Source organism: Delphinapterus leucas, chromosome 12 (assembly GCF_059928025.1).
Source record: "Delphinapterus leucas isolate spDelLeu-1000000601 "Yukka" chromosome 12, BTC_Dleu_Yukka2, whole genome shotgun sequence".
Lineage (NCBI taxonomy): Eukaryota > Metazoa > Chordata > Mammalia > Artiodactyla > Monodontidae > Delphinapterus > Delphinapterus leucas.
In genome coordinates, this window is record NC_143140.1 from 44,451,477 (window position 1) to 44,473,591 (window position 22,115).

The 22,115-nt window shown below is 39.8% G+C and overlaps 1 protein-coding gene across 3 annotated transcripts in view; it reads left to right on the top strand.

Annotated features, from left to right (window-relative positions):
* Positions 1 to 22,115, top strand: part of CRYBG1 (crystallin beta-gamma domain containing 1) — a 205,168-nt gene that overhangs the window by 65,539 nt on the left and 117,514 nt on the right. For all 3 annotated transcript variants that reach the window (XR_016395103.1, XM_089921609.1, XM_089921610.1), the window contains exon 2: positions 17,725 to 17,863. Coding sequence is in view for 2 of the 3 variants with exons in the window: in XM_089921609.1 (XP_089777735.1) it covers positions 17,725 to 17,863 (139 nt within the window). In the remaining variant the exon portion in view is untranslated. The remainder of the gene's footprint in view (positions 1 to 17,724; positions 17,864 to 22,115) is intronic.

Here is a 22,115-nt window from a genome sequence, read left to right on the forward strand (position 1 = left end):
GAACTGTGCACAGGCCATGCTGCCTCTTTTCTTCTGACCTCAGCTGTCCGTCCCCAGCTCCATTATTTCCACATGTGAGGATTTTCTTTCCTCCTAAGCATAGCCTCACCTTGTTTTGAATACTTTCCTCTCTTCCTGTTTCTTTCTAGTTTTCACCAAGGAAATTCTCTCCCCATCCCTCTCCTCTCTTCCTCTTCCTCTTTTTTTTTAAATTTAATTTTATTTATTTTTTTATAAGGCAGGTTCTTATTAGTCATCAATTTTATACACATCAGTGTATACCTGTCAATACCAATCGCCTAATTCATCACACCACCACCACCACCCCCCCACGGCTTTCCCCCCTTGGTGTCCATACGTCTGTTCTCTACATCTGTGTCTCAATTTCTGCCCTGCAAACCGGTTCATCTGTACCATTTTTCTAAGTTCCACATATATGCGTTAATATACGATATTTGTTTTTCTTTTTCTGACTTACTTCACTCTGTATGACAGTCTCTAGATTCATCCACGTCTCAACAAATGACCCAATTTTGTTCCTTTTTATGGCTGAGTAATATTCCATTGTATATATGTACCACATCTTGTTTATCCATTCGTCTGTCGATGGGCATTTAGGTTGCTTCCATGACTGGCTATTGTAAATAGTGCTGCAATGAACATTGGGGTGCATGTGTCTTTTTGAATTGTGGTTTTCTCTGGGTATATGCCCAGTAGTGGGATTGCTGGATCATATGGTAATTCTATTTGTAGTTTTTTAAGGAACCTCCGTACTGTCCTTCATAGTGGCTGTATCAGTTTACATTCCCACCAACTGTGCAAGAGGGTTCCTTTTTTTTCCACACCCTCTCCAGCATTTGTTGTTTGTAGATTTTCTGATGATGCCCATTCTAACTGGTGTGAGATGATAACCTCATTGTAGTTTTGATTTGCATTTCTCTAATAATTGGTGATGTTGAGCAGCTTTTCATGTGCTTCTTGGCCATCTGTATGTCTTCTTTGGAGAAATGTCTATTTAGGTCTTCTGCCCATTTTTGGATTGGGTTGTTTGTTTGTTTAATATTGAACTGCATGAGCTGTTTATATATTTTGGAGATTAATCCTTTGTCCGTTGATTCGTTTGCAAATATTTTCTCCCATTCTGACAGTTGTCTTTTCGTCTTGTTTATGGTTTCCTTTGCTGTGCAAAAGCTTTTAAGTTTCATTAGGTCCCATTTGTTTATTTTTGTTTTTATTTCCATTACTGTAGGAGGTGGATCAAAAAAGATCTTGCTGTGATTTATGTCAAAGAGTGTTCTTCCCATGTTTTCCTCTAAGAGTTTTACAGTGTCCGGTCTTACATTTAGGTCTCTAATCCATTTTGAGTTTATTTTTGTGTATGGTGTTAGGGAGTGTTCTAATTTCATTCTTTTACATGTAGCTGTCCAGTTTTCCCAGCACCACTTGTTGAAGCGACTGTCTTTTCTCCATTGTGTATCCTTGCCTCCTTTGTCATAGATTAGTTGACCAAAGGTGCATGGGTTTACCTCTGGGCTTTCTATCTTGTTCCATTGATCTATGTTTCTGTTTTTGTGCCAGTACCATATTGTCTTGATTACTGTAGCTTTGTAGTATAGTCTGAAGTCAGGGAGTCTGATTCCTCCAGCTCCATTTTCTTCCCTCAAGACTGCTTTGGCTATTCGGGGTCTTCTGTGTCTCCATACAAATTGTAAGATTTTTTGTTCTAGTTCCGTAAAAAATGCCATTGGTCATTTGATAGGGATTGCATTGAATCTGTAGGTTGCTTTGGGTAGTATAATCATTTTCACAATATTCTTCCAATCCAAGAACATGGTATATCTCTCTATCTGTTGGTATCATCTTTAATTTCTTTCATCAGTGTCTTACAGTTCTCTGCATACAGTCTTTTGTCTCCCTCGGAAGGTTTATTCCTAGGTATTTTATTCTTTTTGTTGCAGTGGTAAATGGGAGTGTCTCCTTAATTTCTCTTTCAGATGTTTCATCATTAGTGTATAGGAATGCAAGAGATTTCTGTGCATTAATTTTGTATCCTGCAACTTTACCAAATTCATTGATCAGCTCTAGTAGTTTCCTGGTGGCATCTTTAGGATTCTCTATGTATAGTACCATGTCATCTGCAAACAGTGACAGTTTTACTACTTCTTTTCCAATTTGTATTCCTTTTATTTCTTTTTCTTCTCTGATTGCCATGGTTAGGACTTCCAAAACTATGTTGAATAATAGTGGTGAGAGTGGACATCCTTGTCTTGTTCCTGATCTTAGAGGAAATGCTTTCAGTTTTTCACCATTGAGAATGATGTTTGCTGTGGGTTTGTCCTATATGGCCTTTATTTTGTTGAGGTAGGTTCCCTCTATGCCCACTTTCTGGAGAGTTTTTATCATAAATGGGTGTTGAATTTTGTCAAAAGCTTTTTCTGCGTCTGTTGAGATGATCATATGGTTTTTATTCTTCAGTTTGTTAATATGGTGCATCACATTGATTGATTTGCGTATATTGAAGGATCCTTGCATCCCTGGGATAAATCCCACTTGATCATGGTGTATGATCCTTTTAATGTGTTGTTGGATTCTCTTTGCTAGTATTTTGTTGAGGATTTTTGCATGCATATTCGTCAGTGATATTGGTCTGTAATTTTCTTTTTTTGTAGTATCTTTGTGTGGTTTTGGTATCAGGGTGATGGTGGCCTCATAGAATGAGTTTGGGAGTGTTCCTTCCTCTGCAATTTTTTGGAAGAGTTTGAGAAGGATGGGTGTTAGCTCGTCTCTAAATGTTTGATAGAATTCACCTGTGAAGCCATCTGGTCCTGGACTTTTGTTTGTTGGAAGATTTTTAATCACTGTTTCAATTTCATTACTTGTGATTGGTCTGTTCATATTTTCTATTTCTTCCTGGTTCAGTCTTGGAAGGTTATACCTCTCTAAGAATTTGTCCATGTCTTCCAGGTTGTCCATTTTATTGGCATAGAGTTGCTTGTAGTAGTCTCTTCTGATGCTTTGTATTTCTGTAGTGTCTGTTGTAATTTCTTTTTTTATTTCTGATTTTATTGACTTGAGTCCTCTCCTTCTTTTTCTTGATGAGTCTGGCTAATGGTTTATCAATTTTGTTTATCTTCTCAAAGAACCAGCTTTTAGTATTATTGATCTTTGCTATTGTTTTCTTTGTTTCTATTTCATTTATTTCTGTCTGATCTTTATGATTTCTTTCCTTCTGCTAACTTTGGGTTTTGTTTGTTCTTCTTTCTCAAGTTCCTTTAGGTATAAGGTTAGATTGTTTATTTGAGATTTTTCTTGTTTCTTGAGGTAGGCTTGTATAGCTATAAACTTCCCTCTTAGAACAGCTTTTGCTGCATCCCATAGGTTTTGGATTGTCGTGTTTTCATTGTCATTTGTCCCTAGGTATTTTTTGATTTCCTCTTTGATTTCTTCAGTGATCTCTTGGTTATTTAGTAACACATTGTTTAGCCTCCATGTGTTTGTGTTTTTTATGTTTTTTCCCCTGTAATTGATTTCTAATCTCATAGCATTGTGGTCAGAAAAGATGCTTGATATGATTTCAGTTTTCTTAAATTTACTGAGGCTTGATTTGTGACCCAAGATGTGATCTATTCTGGAGAATGTTCCATGCGCACTTGAGAAGAAAGTGTAATCTACTGTTTTTGGATGGAATGTCCTATAAATATCAATTAAATATATCTGGTCTATTGTGTCATTTAAAGCTCTGTTTCCTTATTTATTTTCATTTTGGATGATCTTTCCATTGGTGTAAGTGAGGTGTTAAAGTCCCCCAGTATTATTGTGTTACTGTCAGTTTCCTCTTTTACAGCTGTTAGCAGTTGCCTCATGTATTGAGGTGCTCTTATGTTGGGTGCATGTATATTTATAATTGTTGTATCTTCTTCTTGGTTTGATCCCTTGATCATTATGTAGTGTCCTTGCTTGTCTCTTGGAACAGTCTTTATTTTAAAGTCTGTTTTATCTGAGATGAGTACTGCTACTCCAGCTTTCTTTCTTTTTTTTAATAAATTTATTATTTATTTATTTATGGCTGCATTGGGTCTCCGTTGCTGCACACGGGCTTTCTCTAGTTGCGGCCAGCGGGGGCTACTCTTTGTTGTGGAGCGCCAGCTTCCCACCGCGGTGGCTTCTCTGGTTGTGGAGCACGGGCTCTAGGCGCGGGCTTCAGTAGTTGTGGCTCACAGGCTCTAGAGCGCATGCTCAGTAGTTGTGGCAGATGGGCGTAGTTGCCCCGCGGCATTTGGGAATCTTCCCAGACCAGGGCTCGAACCCTTGTCCCCTGCATTGGCAGGTGGATTCTTAACCACTGCACCACCAGGGAAGCCCTCCAGCTTTCTTCTCATTTCCATTTGCATGGAATATCTTTTTCCATCCCCTCACTTTCAGTCTGTATATGTCCCTAGGTCTGAAGTGGGTCTGTTGTAGACAGCATATATATGGGTGCTTGTTTTTGTATCCATTCAGCAAGTGTGTGTCTTTTGGTTGGAGCATTTAATCCATTCACATTTAAGGTAATTATCAATATGTATGTTCCTATGACCATTTTATGAATTGTTTTGGGTTTGTTTTTGTAGGTCCTTTTCTTCTCTTGTGTTTCCCACTTAGAGAAGTTCCTTTAGCATTTGTTGTAGAGCTGGTTTGGTGGTGCTTAATTCTCTTAGCTTTTGCTTGTCTGTAAAGCTTTTGATTTCTCCATTGAATCTGAATGAGATCCTTGCCGGGTAGAGTAATCTTGGTTGTAGGTTCTTCCCTTTCATCACTTTAGGTATATCATGCCACTCCCTTCTGGCTTGTAGAGTTTCTGCTGAGAAATCAGCTGTTAACCTTATGGGAGTTCCCTTGTATGTTGTCATTTTTCCCTTGCTGCTTTCAGTAATTTTTTTTTGTCTTTAATTTTTGCCAATTTGATTACTATGTGTTTCGGCGTGTTTCTCCTTGGGTTTATCCTGTATGGGACTCGCTGCACTTCCTGGACATGGGTGGCTATTTCCTTTCCCATGTTAGGGAAGTTTTCGACTATAATCTCTTCAAATATTTTCTCTGGTCCTTTCTCTCCCTCTTCTCCTTCTGGGACCCCTATAATGCGAATGTTGTTGCATTTAATGTTGTCCCAGAGGTCTCTTTGGCTGTCTTCATTTCTTTTCATTCTTTTTTCTTTATTCTGTTCTGCAGCAGTGAATTCCACCATTCTGTCGTCTAGGTCACTTATCCGTTCTTCTGCCTCAGTTATTCTGCTATTGATTCCTTCTAGTGTAGTTTTCATTTCAGTTATTGTATTGTTCATCTCTGTTTGTTTGTTCTTTAATTCTTCTAGGTCTTTGTTAAACATTTCTTGCATCTCCTTGATCTTTGCCTCCATTCTTTTTCCGAGGTTCCAGTCTTTTTCTGAGGTCCTGGATCATCTTCACTATCATTATTCTGAATTCTTTTTCTGGAAGGTTGCCTATCTCCGCTTTATTTAATTGTTTTTCTGGGGTTTTATCTTGTTCCTTCATCTGGTACATAGCCCTCTGCCTTTTCATCTTGTCTGTTTTTCTGTGAATGTGGGTTTTGTTCCACAGGCTGCAGGATTGTCCTCTTCCTCTTTTTCTTTCCTTCTTTGTGTCTTCTTTCATTCCACTATGAATCATGATCACACGGTCAATGGCTGTAAAGCCCAAGAGTAAAGCTAGTGATACATTTGTGTGAAGGAAAGGGAAAACCATGAGTTCTGATGTGAAATAATAGCAATCTAGATCTGGTAATAACAACAGCTCTGTAAAGTCACTTTATAATCTCTTAAAAAATCTCTAACCATTATCTCTTTTCAACTGAACCTTTTTCTCAGTAGTCCTTATCTCAGAAAGAGAATAATCCCCTTGGGAAAAAGAAAGACTATTTCTCAGACTGTTTTATTGCTTTCTTGTTTTTTTGTTTTGTTTTGTTTTTACCAGTACTGAAACAGTTCTGTCTTTCATATTGGCTTTCGTTTTTCCTTTCTTTTTTGCTATGACGTACTATCTCAGCTACATGAAATTGACTTTTAGGGCTTATTTGGGAATCAAACCACCACTTATAACTTTGTATTTACAGAATAATAAATCAGTTATTTAAAAAAAAAAGTTTGGAACACAACCTTTTGGTAAATTAGGATTTCCTTTAGTATAAACCGGATATCTAAGGGGTAAGGAAACGCAAGATTCATTACAATCAGTGATATTCCGGGGTAAATGACTTTTGTAATTAGTTTTAATAGAATCTGACAGCCAAAGATTGCAAAGAGAAAAGGGAAAAGAATTAATAGGCAGCCCAAGCAAAGACATGTAAATAATGAAGCAAGGTGTACATAAGGGAAATGCAAACAGATTTCTCTGACCATGACTGAAAGGCTGAGTTTGGAGAGAGGAGAGGGAGGTTAGAGTGGTGTTGGAGAACCCCTCAGTGTGGGGAATTTGGAGATTGTTGCTAGCATCTCTGTAAGGACAACTTTATTAAGCTAGATGGAGAGTAGGGACACAGTGATAATCTCTTGTTGCCTCATACACCTGAGAGATTTCAGTTCATGAGAGCCGAGATGATAAATGTCAGTCTGTTCTCAGATCCAGCTTCCCACCATCTTCAGTCAGCAATCTGGATTCCTGATATGTCTGCAAGATGTTTTACATTATTACTTCTTGTTAGAGATGATTTTTAATTAGAGTTTTCTTTTGTAACATTATCACCAGTTAAAGACATTAATTGAACTCATTCATTAAGTAAATGATAACAGTTCTAGTCACTACCAAAGGATGTATCTAGGAGACCCTTGTGGCGTTTACCCACCTGGTGCAGGTGGATAGGGGAAGCCAAAGATGTAATTCAGGCAATTATGTACTAATTACTGTGCATGTTAGATTAATCATCAAACAACTGACAGGTATTTGGAAATCCAGTAAGTCAAACATGATGAAATTGACAGTTACGAAAGTTAATGTAAAAGCTAACCTCCATAAGACTTATCTTGAAAAGTAAAAAAAAAGAGATGAGACTCATCCTCATATTTTAAAATAGTTTTTTTAGTTTCACATTATCATCAAAGGACATTTACTATAAGCACCAGATTGTGTGTGGGAATGTTTTAATGTCTTACAAGTAACATTTAAAGACTCAATTCTCACTTTTAGGTTTATGAGAATTACGGACCATCATTAGTAAAAACATATTGATTAGAGCCTTTAAATCTCTGAATTATAACTGTGAGAATTTTGAGAGTATCTGATTTGTAGGAAAAATAAGTATTTGTAAGTTCGGGAAATGCCGTAAATACTAAACATTATTGGTACGAGGAACAAATTACACAATTTCTCTTGAAACTTTATTGCTTCTAGAAATGCTACAAAGTAATAATGTTTACAGCAATGCAAGTATTATCAAAGCTCTGGATTGAGGAAGATAATTCTTTGAGTGCCTGGAAGGACTAACTAAAGCAGAAGAGTTCAGTGCCAGGTTATTTAGGGACCCCAGAGTTTCATAAACTCCTAATTGTCATGGCACGAGAGTCATTTTGGACTAGTGAGGTAGGTGGGGCCAAGGTAAACAAAGGAAGTAGATGGTGCCTAGTAAAGGTGCTGTAAAGTCAACTTCAAAGTATGTGACATCACCATAGACTTGTGGAAAATAACGACAGACCAGCCTAGCATGCAGCTGTCGTGGTTAGGAAGAGGTGCTTTTGAACTAAAGCTTTATGTTGACCTTCTTTGAAACAGTCGTAAACAGCAGGCTCTGCAAGCTGCTACTTACGAGTAGTTGTAAGCTACTAGTTATGAGTCAAACCATCTTTGCGAAAGGGGCTTTGTATTCTCTCACCCAGGAAGTCCTTACTGAATGTCTGTGATGTGCCAGATGTGGTCAGATGCCGTGTCAGAAACAGAGGGAATTATATACACAAAGGAACTTCCTCTCTGGGATGAGAGAAAGAACCATCTATGATTATGATAAAGCTAAATTACAGTAAAATTGCCTGTGACATAGGGCGTGTAGGAAAGCTATGTTTGGAACGGTAAATTGAGTCCAGAAGGTAGAAGAGCTTGAATACTAAACTATGGAGTTAAGACTCTTCTGTACACAGTGCTGAACCATCTGATGGTTTTCAAACACCAGTATACACCAGGAAGATCAATCTGTTCATAACTTTAGAATGGGTTAGAGGATGCAGGAGAGACCAGGTAGCGGAGAATAGCTGGAAAACTCTGTAAATTGAAGAGATAGTGAAGTTAGGAAGTAGGATAATGGTAGTTGGAATGGACAAGGCTAGATGGACATCATACTGGCAAGGTGAAAGCATGTTCCATGTATTTATAACTTCCACCCCATCACTTCCTCCTCTAAAGATTTACAGTTTATCTTGAATTAACAATGTAAATAAGTGAAGATAAGAAAACTAAAGGAATAGTAGTGTGATAAGGCCAGAGAGACAATTACTTTACAGAATGTATATGATTCTGTATAATTATTAACATTTTTTCATGGTCAGGTACACAGTCCACATTGTCTGAAAGACACCTGGTGAGGAAAAGAGAAGGTTTATTTGGCACTTAAGAAAGAGAGAAATTTCTCCTTTCAGTCCCTACAGAGAGAATATTAAATAAGATGGTGGCTTACACCCTTCTCAGGTTCCCTGCAATATGTTCAACAAAGAGGTCTAATGTGGCTGCATTTTTAGTGGCTCTCAAAGCAAGCTCAGGTATGATGACAAAGAGCCCCTGACCAGTGATCGGAGGTGGGGTGCTGGGAACAGGAGAGCTCAGGGATAACTCACCAGAGTTGCCTCTGGGGATTCGGGGTTGGTTTTCTACCCTTGTACATATAACTATATTCTGCCAAGTTTCCTGCTCATTGCCTGCTCCGTGGTTATATAATCACCATTAGCTTTTGTTTTGTGTTGCAAAAGACAGCAATTTAAAATACTCTCTCTTGGGCTTCCCTGGTGGCGCAGTGGTTGAGAGTCTGCCTGCCGATGCAGGGGACACTGGTTCGTGCCCCGGTCCGGGAAGATCCCACATGCCGCGGAGCGGCTGGGCCCGTGAGCCATGGCCGCTGAGCCTGCAAGTCCGGAGCCTGTGCTCCGCAACGGGAGAGGCCACAACAGTGAGAGGCCCACATACCGCAAGAAAAAAAAAAACAAAACTCTCTTGAGTGGCATGGACATATATACACTACCAAGCATAAGATAGATAACTAGTGGGAAGCAGCCGCATAGCACAGGGAGATAAGCTCGGGCGCTTTGTGACCACCTAGAGGGGTGAGATAGGGAGGGTGGGAGGGAGACGCAAGAGGGAAGAGAAATGGGAACTTATGTATATGTATAACTGATACACTTTTTTATAAAGCAGAAACTAACACACCATTGTAAAGCAATTATACTCCAATAAAGATGTTAAAATAAATAAATAAATAAAATAAAATACTTTCTCTTGCATTATTTAGTAAAGTCATTAGTAAAGCTTAGTAAAGTCATTAGTCTTTCTTTGGGGGTTATATATGTCGTCAAAAGAAGAGCTACATTTTCTCTGCTATTAGGTTATAGAAATTTGAGTAGGCGTAAAAGGAAAATACCAGCAATCAAGAAAACTTTTTATATTTTGACAACTAAAAACTAAACTTGTCCAACTGGAATATTGTAAAGAAAAGCTGAAAAAAAATGCCAGAATCTTCAGCAGCTCTAAGTGAGAGCATATGCAGTCATGCATGAAACACAAGACTCCTGATAAACCTAAGCCATTCCTTGAGATACAGACCACGGGTCCTCAGTTCTCTCGGGGTTTTGGGCAGTGATTCCCCGGGTGGTTTGGGCCCTGGTTCTCTTTGCTCTTGCTCAGATTGAGATCCTTCTTTCCTCTGGGACCAACACTAATAAAGCCAAACCTCGTTGAGCCCAGCCTGGTTCTGGGGGTGCTTCATAGTTTGTTAATCATGGGAAGTGATACCAAGTGACCAAAATTTATGTATTATATTGGTCCTGAGATAGCTTAGTTAAATTTCACACACTCTGTAGCACCCAAAGCCTAGATTTCACTACATGGAACTACTAGGGCAAAACCCAGCCTTTGTAGGAGAGAAGATGATCTGCGTTCCCAGCGGTCAGATATGAGGGGAACTTGGACAGACACGGGGGGGAATTCTGTCCCATGCAGCACATCGTGAGATGGTTCCCAGCTTTTGAGCTGCCATTTAAAGCATCGAGTTTAGTGACACGCACTGCACTGGGGTTTGCTGGCCACTGTATTTTTTGGTCATTTATAGTTGGGTTTATATTCTGTTTCAGAAATGATAGCTGAAAAATATTTTTATGGAAATAATGAGCCATAGAAGAATGTTTTATCATTTGTTAGTGGCATCTGCCAGTTTCCTTGGCAGTGCGTAACAATAAATATCTTTCTTGCTCTAAAAAAAAAAAATCAAGGGGCCCAGAAAGATGGAGGCAGTTGGGAGCAATAGAGGCCAACCAAACCAGGGTGTGTTACTGTTTACAGAAACACTACTAAAAAGGATGAAAAGATTGATGCTCTAGTGCAAGCACTAGATGGCAGCCTTTCTGCATTAAAAGCGATCACCGTTTGCTAACACCAAATACTGGTATTAATGATGTAAGAAATTCTTTATATGGCTAAAACTATGAGGATGTTTGGGATTTTCAAAACTTGAATGAGCATAGAGAATTTATTCATCTCTCCATCCAACTAGGGATTTTGTGATCATAAAACTCATCTACAGAGAATTTGAAATCAGTCTCTAAACTAGGAGTCAGACGGGTTCTATACCCTCAACTCTGCCAATAATTAGCCCTGTGACCATGAACAATGAACGTCTCTGGTCCTCAATGAGCTCAACTGAAAAATGAGATGATTGGGTCACTAGATTATCTCTGAGATATCTTCCAACTCAGATATTCTCATTTCTATATCATTTCGTAGTTGAGCCTGATAAATATGCTAGCTCAAAATACAATCCACATGATGCCTAGTAAGTTATTGTATTATTCAGCAAATGTCAACTGATATTCATAGGCATAATTAACATAGCTGATACTTATTGAGCACCTACTATGTGGCAATACTAGGCTAAGTGTTTCATGAGCATTACCTAATTTAAGTCTCATGACAGTCTGATTCTAATCCCCATTTTTCAGATGAGGAAACTGAGGCTGAGAGAAGTTAAGTAGCCCAAGATCACATGGCTAATGGCTAGGCTGGTATGACTCTGAAATCAGTGTGTATACCATTGCTATATTTCCTCTCTAATTCAGGTGAGAAAAATACAAATTTGAATACATCATTGCTTCTGAAAGAAAAACTCGTTCTGTAAATCCAAAATATTAGGGTTTTTTTCGTTTGGTCTTTGGTCTTTTTTCCTGGAGATAGAACAGATTTACTTGGCTCTATTGTCACACTGTCATTAGATGCCTCTTTGTGAGCCTTGGCAGAAAAGCCTAACATCCAGTTTCATGCACATGGGTAACCAGCAGGCCCAGGGCCCTGTCAGCCTTGTGGTTTCTCAGAGCCAGTGTCTCTTTAAATGTGCAATGAGGGACTGCACCAGGTAATCACTAGGGACCTTTCCAGGTCTAGAATTATCTGATGGTGTGTCCATAATCTGATACAGGGTCTAATATTAGCAGGATAGAAGTTGCTCAGTATATGGCAGCTCCCCACCATTTAGCAGTTGCAGCAAGGAAATACTACACATACTATTTAGTGCTGTTTGTTAGTAAATTAAAAGTTTCCTCCCTTTCTTTGTGGCCAGAAAACTTACGCAGCCTTACAACCACTGCCTTAATTCAGAAGAGTGGTTCTAATATCTGGTGTTTTCAGCTCTCTTGGAGATGCCTTTTGGTATCTTTCAAGTCACAACTCCAAGGTTTAGTAGAACATACTATGAATTCTCTGAGTAGCCACTAGATGGCAGTAGAGCATCAATTTATACCCTAGAGTTAATCCCAAACCTTTAGTTTTCGTTCTCGTTTTATTTTACATGTACGTTATCTCTGAAGCAAGAATTATTAGACAGAGAAACTCATAACTTGCTTTATATTGGGCTACGCATATTAAAATGCTCGAGGAACAGCTTGATGGAGCAGACCAGATCAGGAAAACCTGAGGTGGATTTATAGGAAGCAAACAAAGCTGAAGTTTCATGGGCAGCTCCAATGCCTTAGGAGGGGCCCTAGTGCTATAAATTTTGAAAAAGTAAGATATTTTGTTTTCTTTTTCTTAACGAGGCCTCCAAAATTATATAAGCTTCAAGCCTGCCAAAGCTTGGATTTGTCTGGAAATAGCCACGTGGCTCTTTTAATTTAGGAAAGGGTAAACAATCTTGCCGTTATTAATTTTCTACCTACTTAATCTCCAAGGACAAGGGCAATCTGGTTTTTAAAAGCAAGCCAAATAAAAAGGAAACAGGAAATAATGGAATGAGTGGGCCAATATTCCACTTGTTTATGAGTCTGAGTAAAATACAAACTTAACACTGAAACTCTTTCACTTCTGGCAGCATAATACCTGTACTAAAAAGAGGAAAGTACAGATTATAAATTAGCAAATTAGGGCTTCCCTGGTGGCGCAGTGGTTGAGAGTCCGCCTGCCGATGCAGGGGACACGGGTTCGTGCCCCGGTCTGGGAAGATCCCACGTGCCGCGGAGTGGCTGGGCCCGTGAGCCATGGCCGCTGAGCCTGCGCGTCCGGAGCCTGTGCTCCGCAACGGGAGAGGCCACAACAGTGAGGGGCCCCCGTACCGCAAAAAAAAAAAAAAGAAAAAGAAAAAGAAAAAAACAATTAGCAAATTAGTAAATTATCCTCTGCTAAAACTCCAGACCGGTATGGCAGTGTTTGAGGATTTGATTTTATTCTGTCTTATTTTTTAACCCCAGAAGTGTTGTGCTTAATAAGAGACCGGTAGTGACTATTCAGAAGGGAAAGTCTACTTCCATTTATAAATCTTAAATTTCTCGCCAGGGGGCTATGCTTAGTCTTTCTTAAGACTACCAACAGCCCATCAGGAGTTAAACTGAAATGTACCCTTTGGAAAAGAAAAATGAACTTTCCAATTGGTCTTTCCTGTTGCAAACGCTAAGATTTTCTTTTAAGCTAGGGGGACTTACCTATGTCTAGCTCCATCTGTGACTATTATTCACAATTAAAATATTTTGTCCACGCGATGCGCTCCTATGTCTATTAGACCTTGATATCCTGAGGGCTTGGAGTGGGTTTCTTCACCTTTGTGTCCTTGGATATATGACACGTGGCAGGAAATGTAAAAATGCTTGCTGAAAGAATGAAAGCTAGATATTATTTCAAAGTTAATGTAGGGCCTGGGGGTCCCTCCAGCATGATTCTGGGTGTATTATATCTGTGTCATGTTTCGCAAAGGTTGTGTTTCAGGAGACACACTTGTGTAATACGTTTGCCATGAGTAGAAGTTCTGTGTCTGACATTAGAGGAACTAGAAAATGCTCACAGGGTGGCCTCAGCGTCTGCGGGGAGAAGCTCCTAAAGCTGAACCTGGCTTGTGAAGCCCTCTCAGCCCACACATCCCGTGGCCTTTCTTCACCTCCCAACCGAGTCCTGGAGCCAACTTTGAAATAATGACACCTGTGACCAGGTGCTCAGCAGGACTGCTTGGATCTGGATCTGGAAGGAAAGGAATTCAGCCAACCCCTCATCCCTCTCTCCTCCAAGGGAGGTCAGAGGTCACTGGCTGTAGCACAAACTCGGCAATTCCTGGCTTGGGAATTGCAGATGAAGCAAGGACCTTGCCTGGACTACCTGTGAGGGTCATCCCCTTCCTCTGACCGCTGAGAAGCTAAATCTGCCTTCTGAGATCATGACCCAAAGCATATAGAATTGACCTTTGGATAGCAGGCTAAGTCTTGTTAGTTTATCCCCAAATCAGGAGGACAAGTACACTGCCTGGGTTCAACATGCAATGAGGCCAGAGTCATGAACGTTTCTGCTTTGGTAACTCAAATTCAACCATGAGTATATATCGACTCCACGTCTACCAACAGTGTAGTAGGTGTGGGGAACGTGCTGTCAGACAGGGAGGTGAGGTGACACACACCAACATCCATGTCCACTCCCCCCCATTCCTCTCTTCCTAATAGAATACCAGCTTGTTCTGGTGCCCACTCTCTGCATGGTGATGTGCTTCAGGCCCCAGCCTCAAGGGGGTAGGTCCAGTGATTGTTTTGGTGTAGGCATGAGACACATAGAGAAGTCTGCTAGGTGGTTTCTAGGGAAGACTTCCTTACTTCTTTATATATATATATATATGTATATGTATATGTATATACACACACAGACACACATATATATTTTTTACATTGGAGCATAGCCAATTAGCAATGCTGTGATAGTTTCAGGTGCACAGCAAAGTGACTCAGCCGTACATATACAGGTATCCATTCTCCCCCAGACTCCCCTTCCATCCAGGCTGCCACATAACATTGAGCAGAGTCCCCTGTGCTACGCAGTGGGTCCTTGCTGGTTATCCTTTTTAAATATAGCAGTGTGTACGTGTCAATCCCAAACTCCCAAGACTTCCTTACTTCTGAGAGAGAGACACAGGAAAAGAAAGCCTTTTCACCCCTTGGAATTATCGTATCTACCATGTCTATATGTAATGACCAGAAGTGTAGCAGCCACTCAATTCAGCAGCAACTGAATAAACCGATTAAACCAACTCAGTCCACCCTTCTCGTTTATATGCAGTGATAAACTTCGTGTTTGATTAGGCTTCTGTGAGTTGGAATTTCTGTTACTTGCAGGCAAAAGAATCCTATACTATAGGCAGGGATTGGATCACAAGAAAACTTTAGAAAAAAGAGCACCATTGCCAGCTTTTCATCACACAGTACATAAGTATCTAGCAGGAAGGGAGAACTCCGTTTTGGAACTCTGCCCACCTCCAACAATATAAAGCTTAGGAAGCACGTGTAGTTCGGGTTTACCACTGCATCACTAGATCCATTCAATGGCATATATTTTTTTCTTCAAAAAGAAAAAATACTAAAAGTGGCAGACTTTCTGTACATTTCTTGTTACTTTTACAATTTATAAAACTGCAGTGGTCGGAATCCATTTTCTGTCCTGAGTCCAAGCTTGTACTGCTCACCTCACAATATACCAATAAATCGAGAAACGAGGTGTTGACGCAAGGAATACGATTTTATTTGGAAAACCAGCAGATGGAGAAGATGGTGGACCAAGGTCCCAAAGAACCATCTTGCCTGGGTTTGGATGCTAGTTTCTTTTATAGAACAAAGAGTGGGAGGAGAGGAGGTAAAGTTAAAAACGGGATAAAGCTGTTGCAAATATTTCCTGGTCCCAGCCAGACTCTGGAGGGGGTGTGTTAATTTCTTCTTTCCTGCGGCCATTTACAGGTGGGCCTGGTGAGGATGTTTCCTGTGAACTTAAACAAAGGTATTTTAGCTTACACCTCAGGCTTGGGAGGCAGGGTTCCCAGATACGGGCCATTATGTATACTTTAAACTATAGGCAATGTCTCTTTAGTGATGAACTTGTAACAAAAGCAATAGAATACAAAAGTTAAAGTAAAAGGAATAGATCCAATATGGAGTCAGATTTGTTCTTCCCCATTGTAGTCCTAGTGGTCTTCTCTTGCCTGCTGCTCTTCTTGGCTTATTTGTGAGCAGAAGAAGGACAAGGACTGTGGTTTAGGATCAGTGGACCAATTAGTAAAAATAAGTCTTGATGCAGACATACAAGCGAGGTTAAGTCTTTAACACCTTCTCAACTCTAAGATACTTTTCAGTTGTTACGTGATTCTCTGGAGCTAGGTGTGTTTTTCTATCCCTTTATACATGCCGTCTGTAATTCCTAAGGAGACAGTTTCCTCAAAGGTGAACTTCAGTGCTTTCTTTCAGAGGGTAGAAATGTTTTTTTTCTGAGTCCTTATATATGACGTAAATGTTGCAAGAAGGAAACAGTTCAGGGTGGTTACTTATGCAGAGAGAAATTGTGACTGGGCTAAAGAAATTATTTTTATTTCAGTTCCCATGGAGAAGACAAAAAGAAATTGTTGCTGCTAATATATCTTCACATTTTCTATAACACAAAGAATAATGTTTTCTAAAACAAAGAGGTACAAGATGAATTTCTTCAAATTACTCCCATACAGCCTTAATTTCTCAGCCTTAATTATATGCTTAAGAAATATATCAACCTGGACTTCCCTGGTGGCTCAGTGGTTAAGAATCCACCTGCCAATGCAAGGGACTCAGGTTCTATTCCTGGTCCGGGCAGATCCCACATGCCACGGAGCAACTAAGCCCGTGCGCCATAACTACTGAGCCTGTGTTCTAGAGCCCGCGTGCAACAACTACTGAAGCCTGCATGCCTGGAGCCCATGCTCCACAAGAGAAGCCACTGCAATGAGAAACCCATGCACTACAATGAAGAGTAGCCCCTGCTCGCCACAACTAGAGAAAGCCCGTGCGCAGCAACGAAGACCCAATGCAGCCAAAAATAAATACGTTTTTTAAAAAAGAAATATATTAACCCTTGTATCAGTTATAACGCTGCTCAACTACAGGTAATAGAGAACACGTGGCTTAAAGAATAGGACATTTGTTATGCAACATAACAAGAACTCTAGAGCTAGGGCAGGTCTAGGGTTGGTTAATTCAGCTACTCTACAATGTATTTGAAGACTCAGGTTGCTCTCATATTTCTGCCCTGCATTCTCCTCCATCTGTTCTCCATAGGCTAAGGCCACTTCTGGTCCCAGGATGGCTGTCACATTCATCACATGCGGTCATGACACTGGCTTTCAGGGAAGAACTATTGCTTTCTGTAAACCTTCTTTTAAGAGAAAGACCTTCTCCAGATTCCTTCAGCAGATGTCTCTCTCATATCAGTGGCCAGAGTTGCATCAGATAAGTAGGGCAAAGTACAAACACTTTAAGGGTCAGGTAGACCTAAATCAGTGTGGCGATATCAGCAAGACAGATATGTATGGGCATATGTCTGAGTCAGTTACTGGCAAGGGGAATGGGACACCAGGATTAGACCAATCGTGATTAATTATCAGGGCAGGAAGCAGCTTCCTCTGAAGCACATGGATATCGGAACAAAATCAGGGTTATTAGCAAAGAAAATGTGTGTTAGGGGTGTGGCAGTTAGGCTGGGGGTTTAGATAAAGGAAATGGTTTTGGGCTAGGCAACCACCAGTGTCTGCTAAAACTCTCTGCCTTCGTTGGTTTGCATTCCTTTTAAATCTAATAAATATTATGATCCTGGGAACAGTTTCCTTTGCCTGGCATAGCCTAGATTCCTCCCCTAACTGGGAGTCAGTTTCCACTTTATTTCCAATGTTCAGGAAACATACAAATGTCTTTTTTTTTTTTTTCTTAAGAGCAATGACAGCAGAGCAACCATACAAATATAAAATGAAATTGTATTGCTTTCATGTCAAAATCTAACCATCTAGCAATTTACCTATTTACCCATCTATCTCAATTTGTTTTCTGCACAGGGTTTAAAAGAATTCTGTTTATAAATGTGTTATGAGAGTACCAAGTTATCTGCAATCCTGTGTAGGCTTTGAAGAATGATTCATTATTTTGGTTGATTGGAAATATACACAGGGAAGTGTGCCTTTGGGCTTCTTGATTTTCCAGCATCCTTGGTAAGTTGTTGTTTCCACTCTTTACAGAGCTTTGGAGGTAGTGGATGGAGGCCACGTGGCTGGAGAGCGCCAAGAATTTACACTGCACTGCGGGGAGTCCCGGCTCTTTCACACTGCCTGTGAGGTGCCTGGTCCTTTACCTACAGAGTCTGGAATGTTTAAAAAGGTAATGCTTCATTTCCAGTATTTGGCTCCCAGGACTAAACACTTCAATGAATTAAAAAGTGAAAAATAACCCCTGTCTGATTGAAAAACACATACTTGAAAAGAACGTAGATGGTAAAAAGGTCATTATTTATCAACGCACCAAGATAATAAATAAGGATCAAGGGATAAGTTTGAATCTTTGCTCTTTGCTGCCTTCAGATGTTCTACCTCGTTGTCCTGGGTGCCTTTTGCCTGCCTTTTTCCCTTTGTATACCTTTAACTCAAAGGTATACAACATAAAATGACGTCAATATTTGGAAATAGTGATTCATTCCTATAAAAGGCATTTTTATTACTTCCTACTGTAAGGCATTTAGAGTTGTTACCATTCTATCGGTAGTTACATCTTAATATCAAGATGTTTGCACAGAAAGTTCTGACTTAACTATATTGCCTTGAAAAGTTTTCCCCAAAGTGGGAGGTAACGTGTATGCATGTTAACTGCATCCTTTCACCCATGAAAAGACATGGCTTCTGTCCTTGCCTGCAGGCAACAAAGTAGAATAAAGTCTTGAGTCACAGTGTGAGAGCTGGTTTAGCTGCCAGGCTTTGAAGGTTATATAATACATTTCTTGTTACAACTTCTTATACGATCACTGAGGGTTAGTAATGAAAGATATTTTGTCATGAAAGAAATCCCCCTCCCAAAGGAATTTGCTTTAGTAATGCTATATATTAAAAGTGAAAAAATTACTTAGTGCAAGATGAAAAATTTTGGAGATTGGATGCACAGCAACGTGAATGTATTTAGGACTACTGAGCCAAATACTTAAAATAAAATGGTTAAGATGGCAAATTGTATGTTATGTGTATTCTACCACAATTAAAAATTAAAATGAAAAAATATCCTTACTGGTGGAAAGCAGTAAGAAAAAAGGACATGATGCGATTATAAACTCATATTTTATTAGAAAATGACAAAAGTAGGTAGGGAAATTCAACAGAAAATGCTTTCTAGCTCAAAGTAGCATAATATCAATCAGAGTACCAGAAATATAAAATTAAATTTTATAAAATGTTGAAATTAAAAAATCAGATTTAAACTAAAAAATTAAAACCTGGCTTCCTATAATTTATACTCACTTTCAAATTGGTTTTGCATTTTGTTCTTCTTTCTGTATAAGAAATAGTTTATAACTGGAAACAAAACCTGATAAATCCAGTCACTGGCCCTGAGTTTCGAGTTGTTTTCTACATTTTTCCTTTAATAACTTAAAATAAAAATAATTCTGCAAGTATCATGCCATTACCTATCCTATGATGTTTACTGAAGTCCAGGAAACAATTGGTGGCAGCATTCAAAGTTGCGGCAAAAAGTAAATTCCCTGAGAAGGATGGCGGTGAAGGGTCTGCAGTGCCCCCTCCCTTGGTCTGCAGTTCAGCAATAGCCGTGTCTTCTTCCTAGTACCCTTATCCCATCTAGACATGCTCTCTCAACCCTTGCTTGCTGTCCCAGGCTGCAGTCAAGGAGCCCTGAGCACCAGGCAGCTCATGGGAGAGGCCCCAAGGCCAAGCCAGAGAGCTCAGTCCCATGAAGGCTGGCAGGGAGAAAGAGGCCAGTCGGTGGTACACCTGGGGAAGGCAGAGGCTTGGGACCAGAAACGGATGAACTGGGAACCCAGTGTAGGAAGGGAGCCAGGGCAGATAGAAGCAGGGTAGGAACTGGACGAAAGGAGCAAGCAGAGGCAAAATGTCCTTCTGGCTACACTGTCTCCACGTGTTGCCTGAAATGGAGTCAGCCAGGTACTGCCTATACTCTCTACCTGTACCACACCCTCCCGCTCAGAGATGGTCAAACGTCCACATCAGGAAGAACTGGCTCCCGGGTCCACTTCTGGATCTGCCTGTTTCTCCCTCTCCCGCTCCCCGCCTCCATCATCCCTCTTTCTTCCTCCTGCTTGCTCTGGGCTCTAGCTCTCTGGATCTTTCTCATCTGCATATTCTACTAGGGCTGGGAGAAAGGAAGAGGCATGGAACAGACGTTCTCTTGCCTACTGATGTGTTCTCAACTTTATGTCTCTTGAGATCATGGCTGAGAGGAGTAACCAGACCATTCTCAGAAGTGCAGGACAGCCCCACACCACCAGCCTGGCCAGTAGTACTGGGAAACAGAAGCTAACTCCATGTAGATTCTGGGTAGTTCGTACCCACTGTGAGTGCCAGCATGCCAGGGCGCCTCCCATACCTTCCAAAGGACTCTTCTCTTAATCCACTCTCGGCAGCAAGCCTGGTCATTTCCTGCAGGATTCAGCAGATTTACTAGGCAGTTGTATCAGGGCCACCCTTGGCGCCTTTCCCAGGCAGAAGGCCATCAGTTCTTCTTAAGATACCTGACTTGATCTAGCCCTCTAAATTATATCTATTTACTCAGATAAATGTTTCAATTTTTTATTTTCATTGAAGTGAAGCCATGTGCCTTCCCCCAAACAACCAGGATTTATTCATTCTCTATATTTGTTCCATACGCTCTGTGTTACTGTGTTTACTTATTTAACATGCTATTAACATTCCTTAGACATTCTTTAGAGCTGACAATACTGTACTGAATCCTTCAATTAAAAGAAGACATTGTTCTTCCAGCTTGTATAAACGGAAATAGGGATTTATAATTATAAAGCTGGTATTGCCTCTCAAATGCATGTATACGTCAACTAGGAAAAAAAAGCGCAACTACAAATCAAAGGAGAATATTACTAGAATTTAAATCTTAGATGAGAAACATCATCAGGGATTATATTTATTTATACCAAACAATTTTTCCTTTAAACGGCTGCATAAAACCTTCAGTCAGCTTTAGAGTAGAAGATATATTTATGTAAATATTTATATTTGTAACAGACTTTTAATATGAGAGAAAAGCATAAGGAAGTGGTATCATTGAGTGAAAACATATATCATATGTGATAATTATATTGAATAATTCTTTCTTTGCATGTAAGAAAGGATTAACATTGTAGATTAATATGTTTTGCTGTATTATATACTTATTATATTTACTACTGAATTCATTTTTTAAGTGAAAATGTCTTAATTCCACTACATAGAGATATTTCCAGAACATGAAGTAACACCCTTTATTAATTAAAGCATTTCTTTAAAAAAAAAATAGAATAAGAATACTGAGCAAAGTACTGTTAATTAAAATTAGCATCTTCAAAGAGAGTAATTACCTTAATGAGAATTTCAGTGATTTCTAGTACGAAAATCTTTTAATTTCCCTTCAATTCTAATCACTTATTTTGATCTAGAAAATTGTATCTGACAATAGTGATAAGTAAAATTGTCACATTTTCAATCCTTCTGGAGCCAAGTTCAAACAAGTAAAAAGGAATAAGTGGGCACAGCAATTGTTTGATTAATTCAAGCAAAAGAAAAGAATTATTTTGCTTTAACCGTTTGGATTTTTTCATTCTTGACTTGGATAAAGCCTCTAATTCCCATTGCCTGTAAGTGTGTTTGCATGTGCATGTGTATAAGTGTGTGTATGTGTACTTTTTAAAAGAAAAAATAAGCCCCACACCCCCAAACCAAAGTTGCTATAATCTGTAGAGGAGAAAGAATTTTGCCAAGTCAGTGCTGCTTCTTCAGAACTCATGTGTACAGATTTTGATTCTTGTTAATGCTTCTCTGCCTCATCATTCAGGAGATATCTGTGAAGGTCTCATCCCACTCTTGAGATTGGGATGCTCTCAAATCATCCAAGACAGGTATCTGCTTTAGTCTCAAGTATCTCAGAGATGGTTCTACCACAGTTGCTTTTGACAGCTTTTTCATCGCCCAATTAATCTTGTAATTGTCAAGGTGGAGTGTTGTCCAGCTTCCAGCCTGGTTATTCTAGTTCAGTCAATAAGGATAACAATTCAATTCAACAAGCATTTGTCGAGGTAGCAGAGAGGACAGAACATTTCCTAACACGTTCATTTCCATGTTTCTCAGGTGGTTGAACACTCTGAGAGGTGACATCCGTTTCTCCTCCCAACCCTATCACTTCTGCTTTCTCTCTCTCTAGCTGCTCCACATGGGCCCACTGGTTTTCCTCTGGATGCCCAATCCCCAGGCTTACCTCATTTCTTCGGTTGGACTAAGTTCAAAATATGAAGTACTTAAGAGGGCTCAGACTTGTCCACCCGCCCTGCCCCATCCCATGCAGCCCAGTGTTGGGTTGGCCTGGGACACAGTACATGAACATTGGTTGCTGGGCTCCTACATTT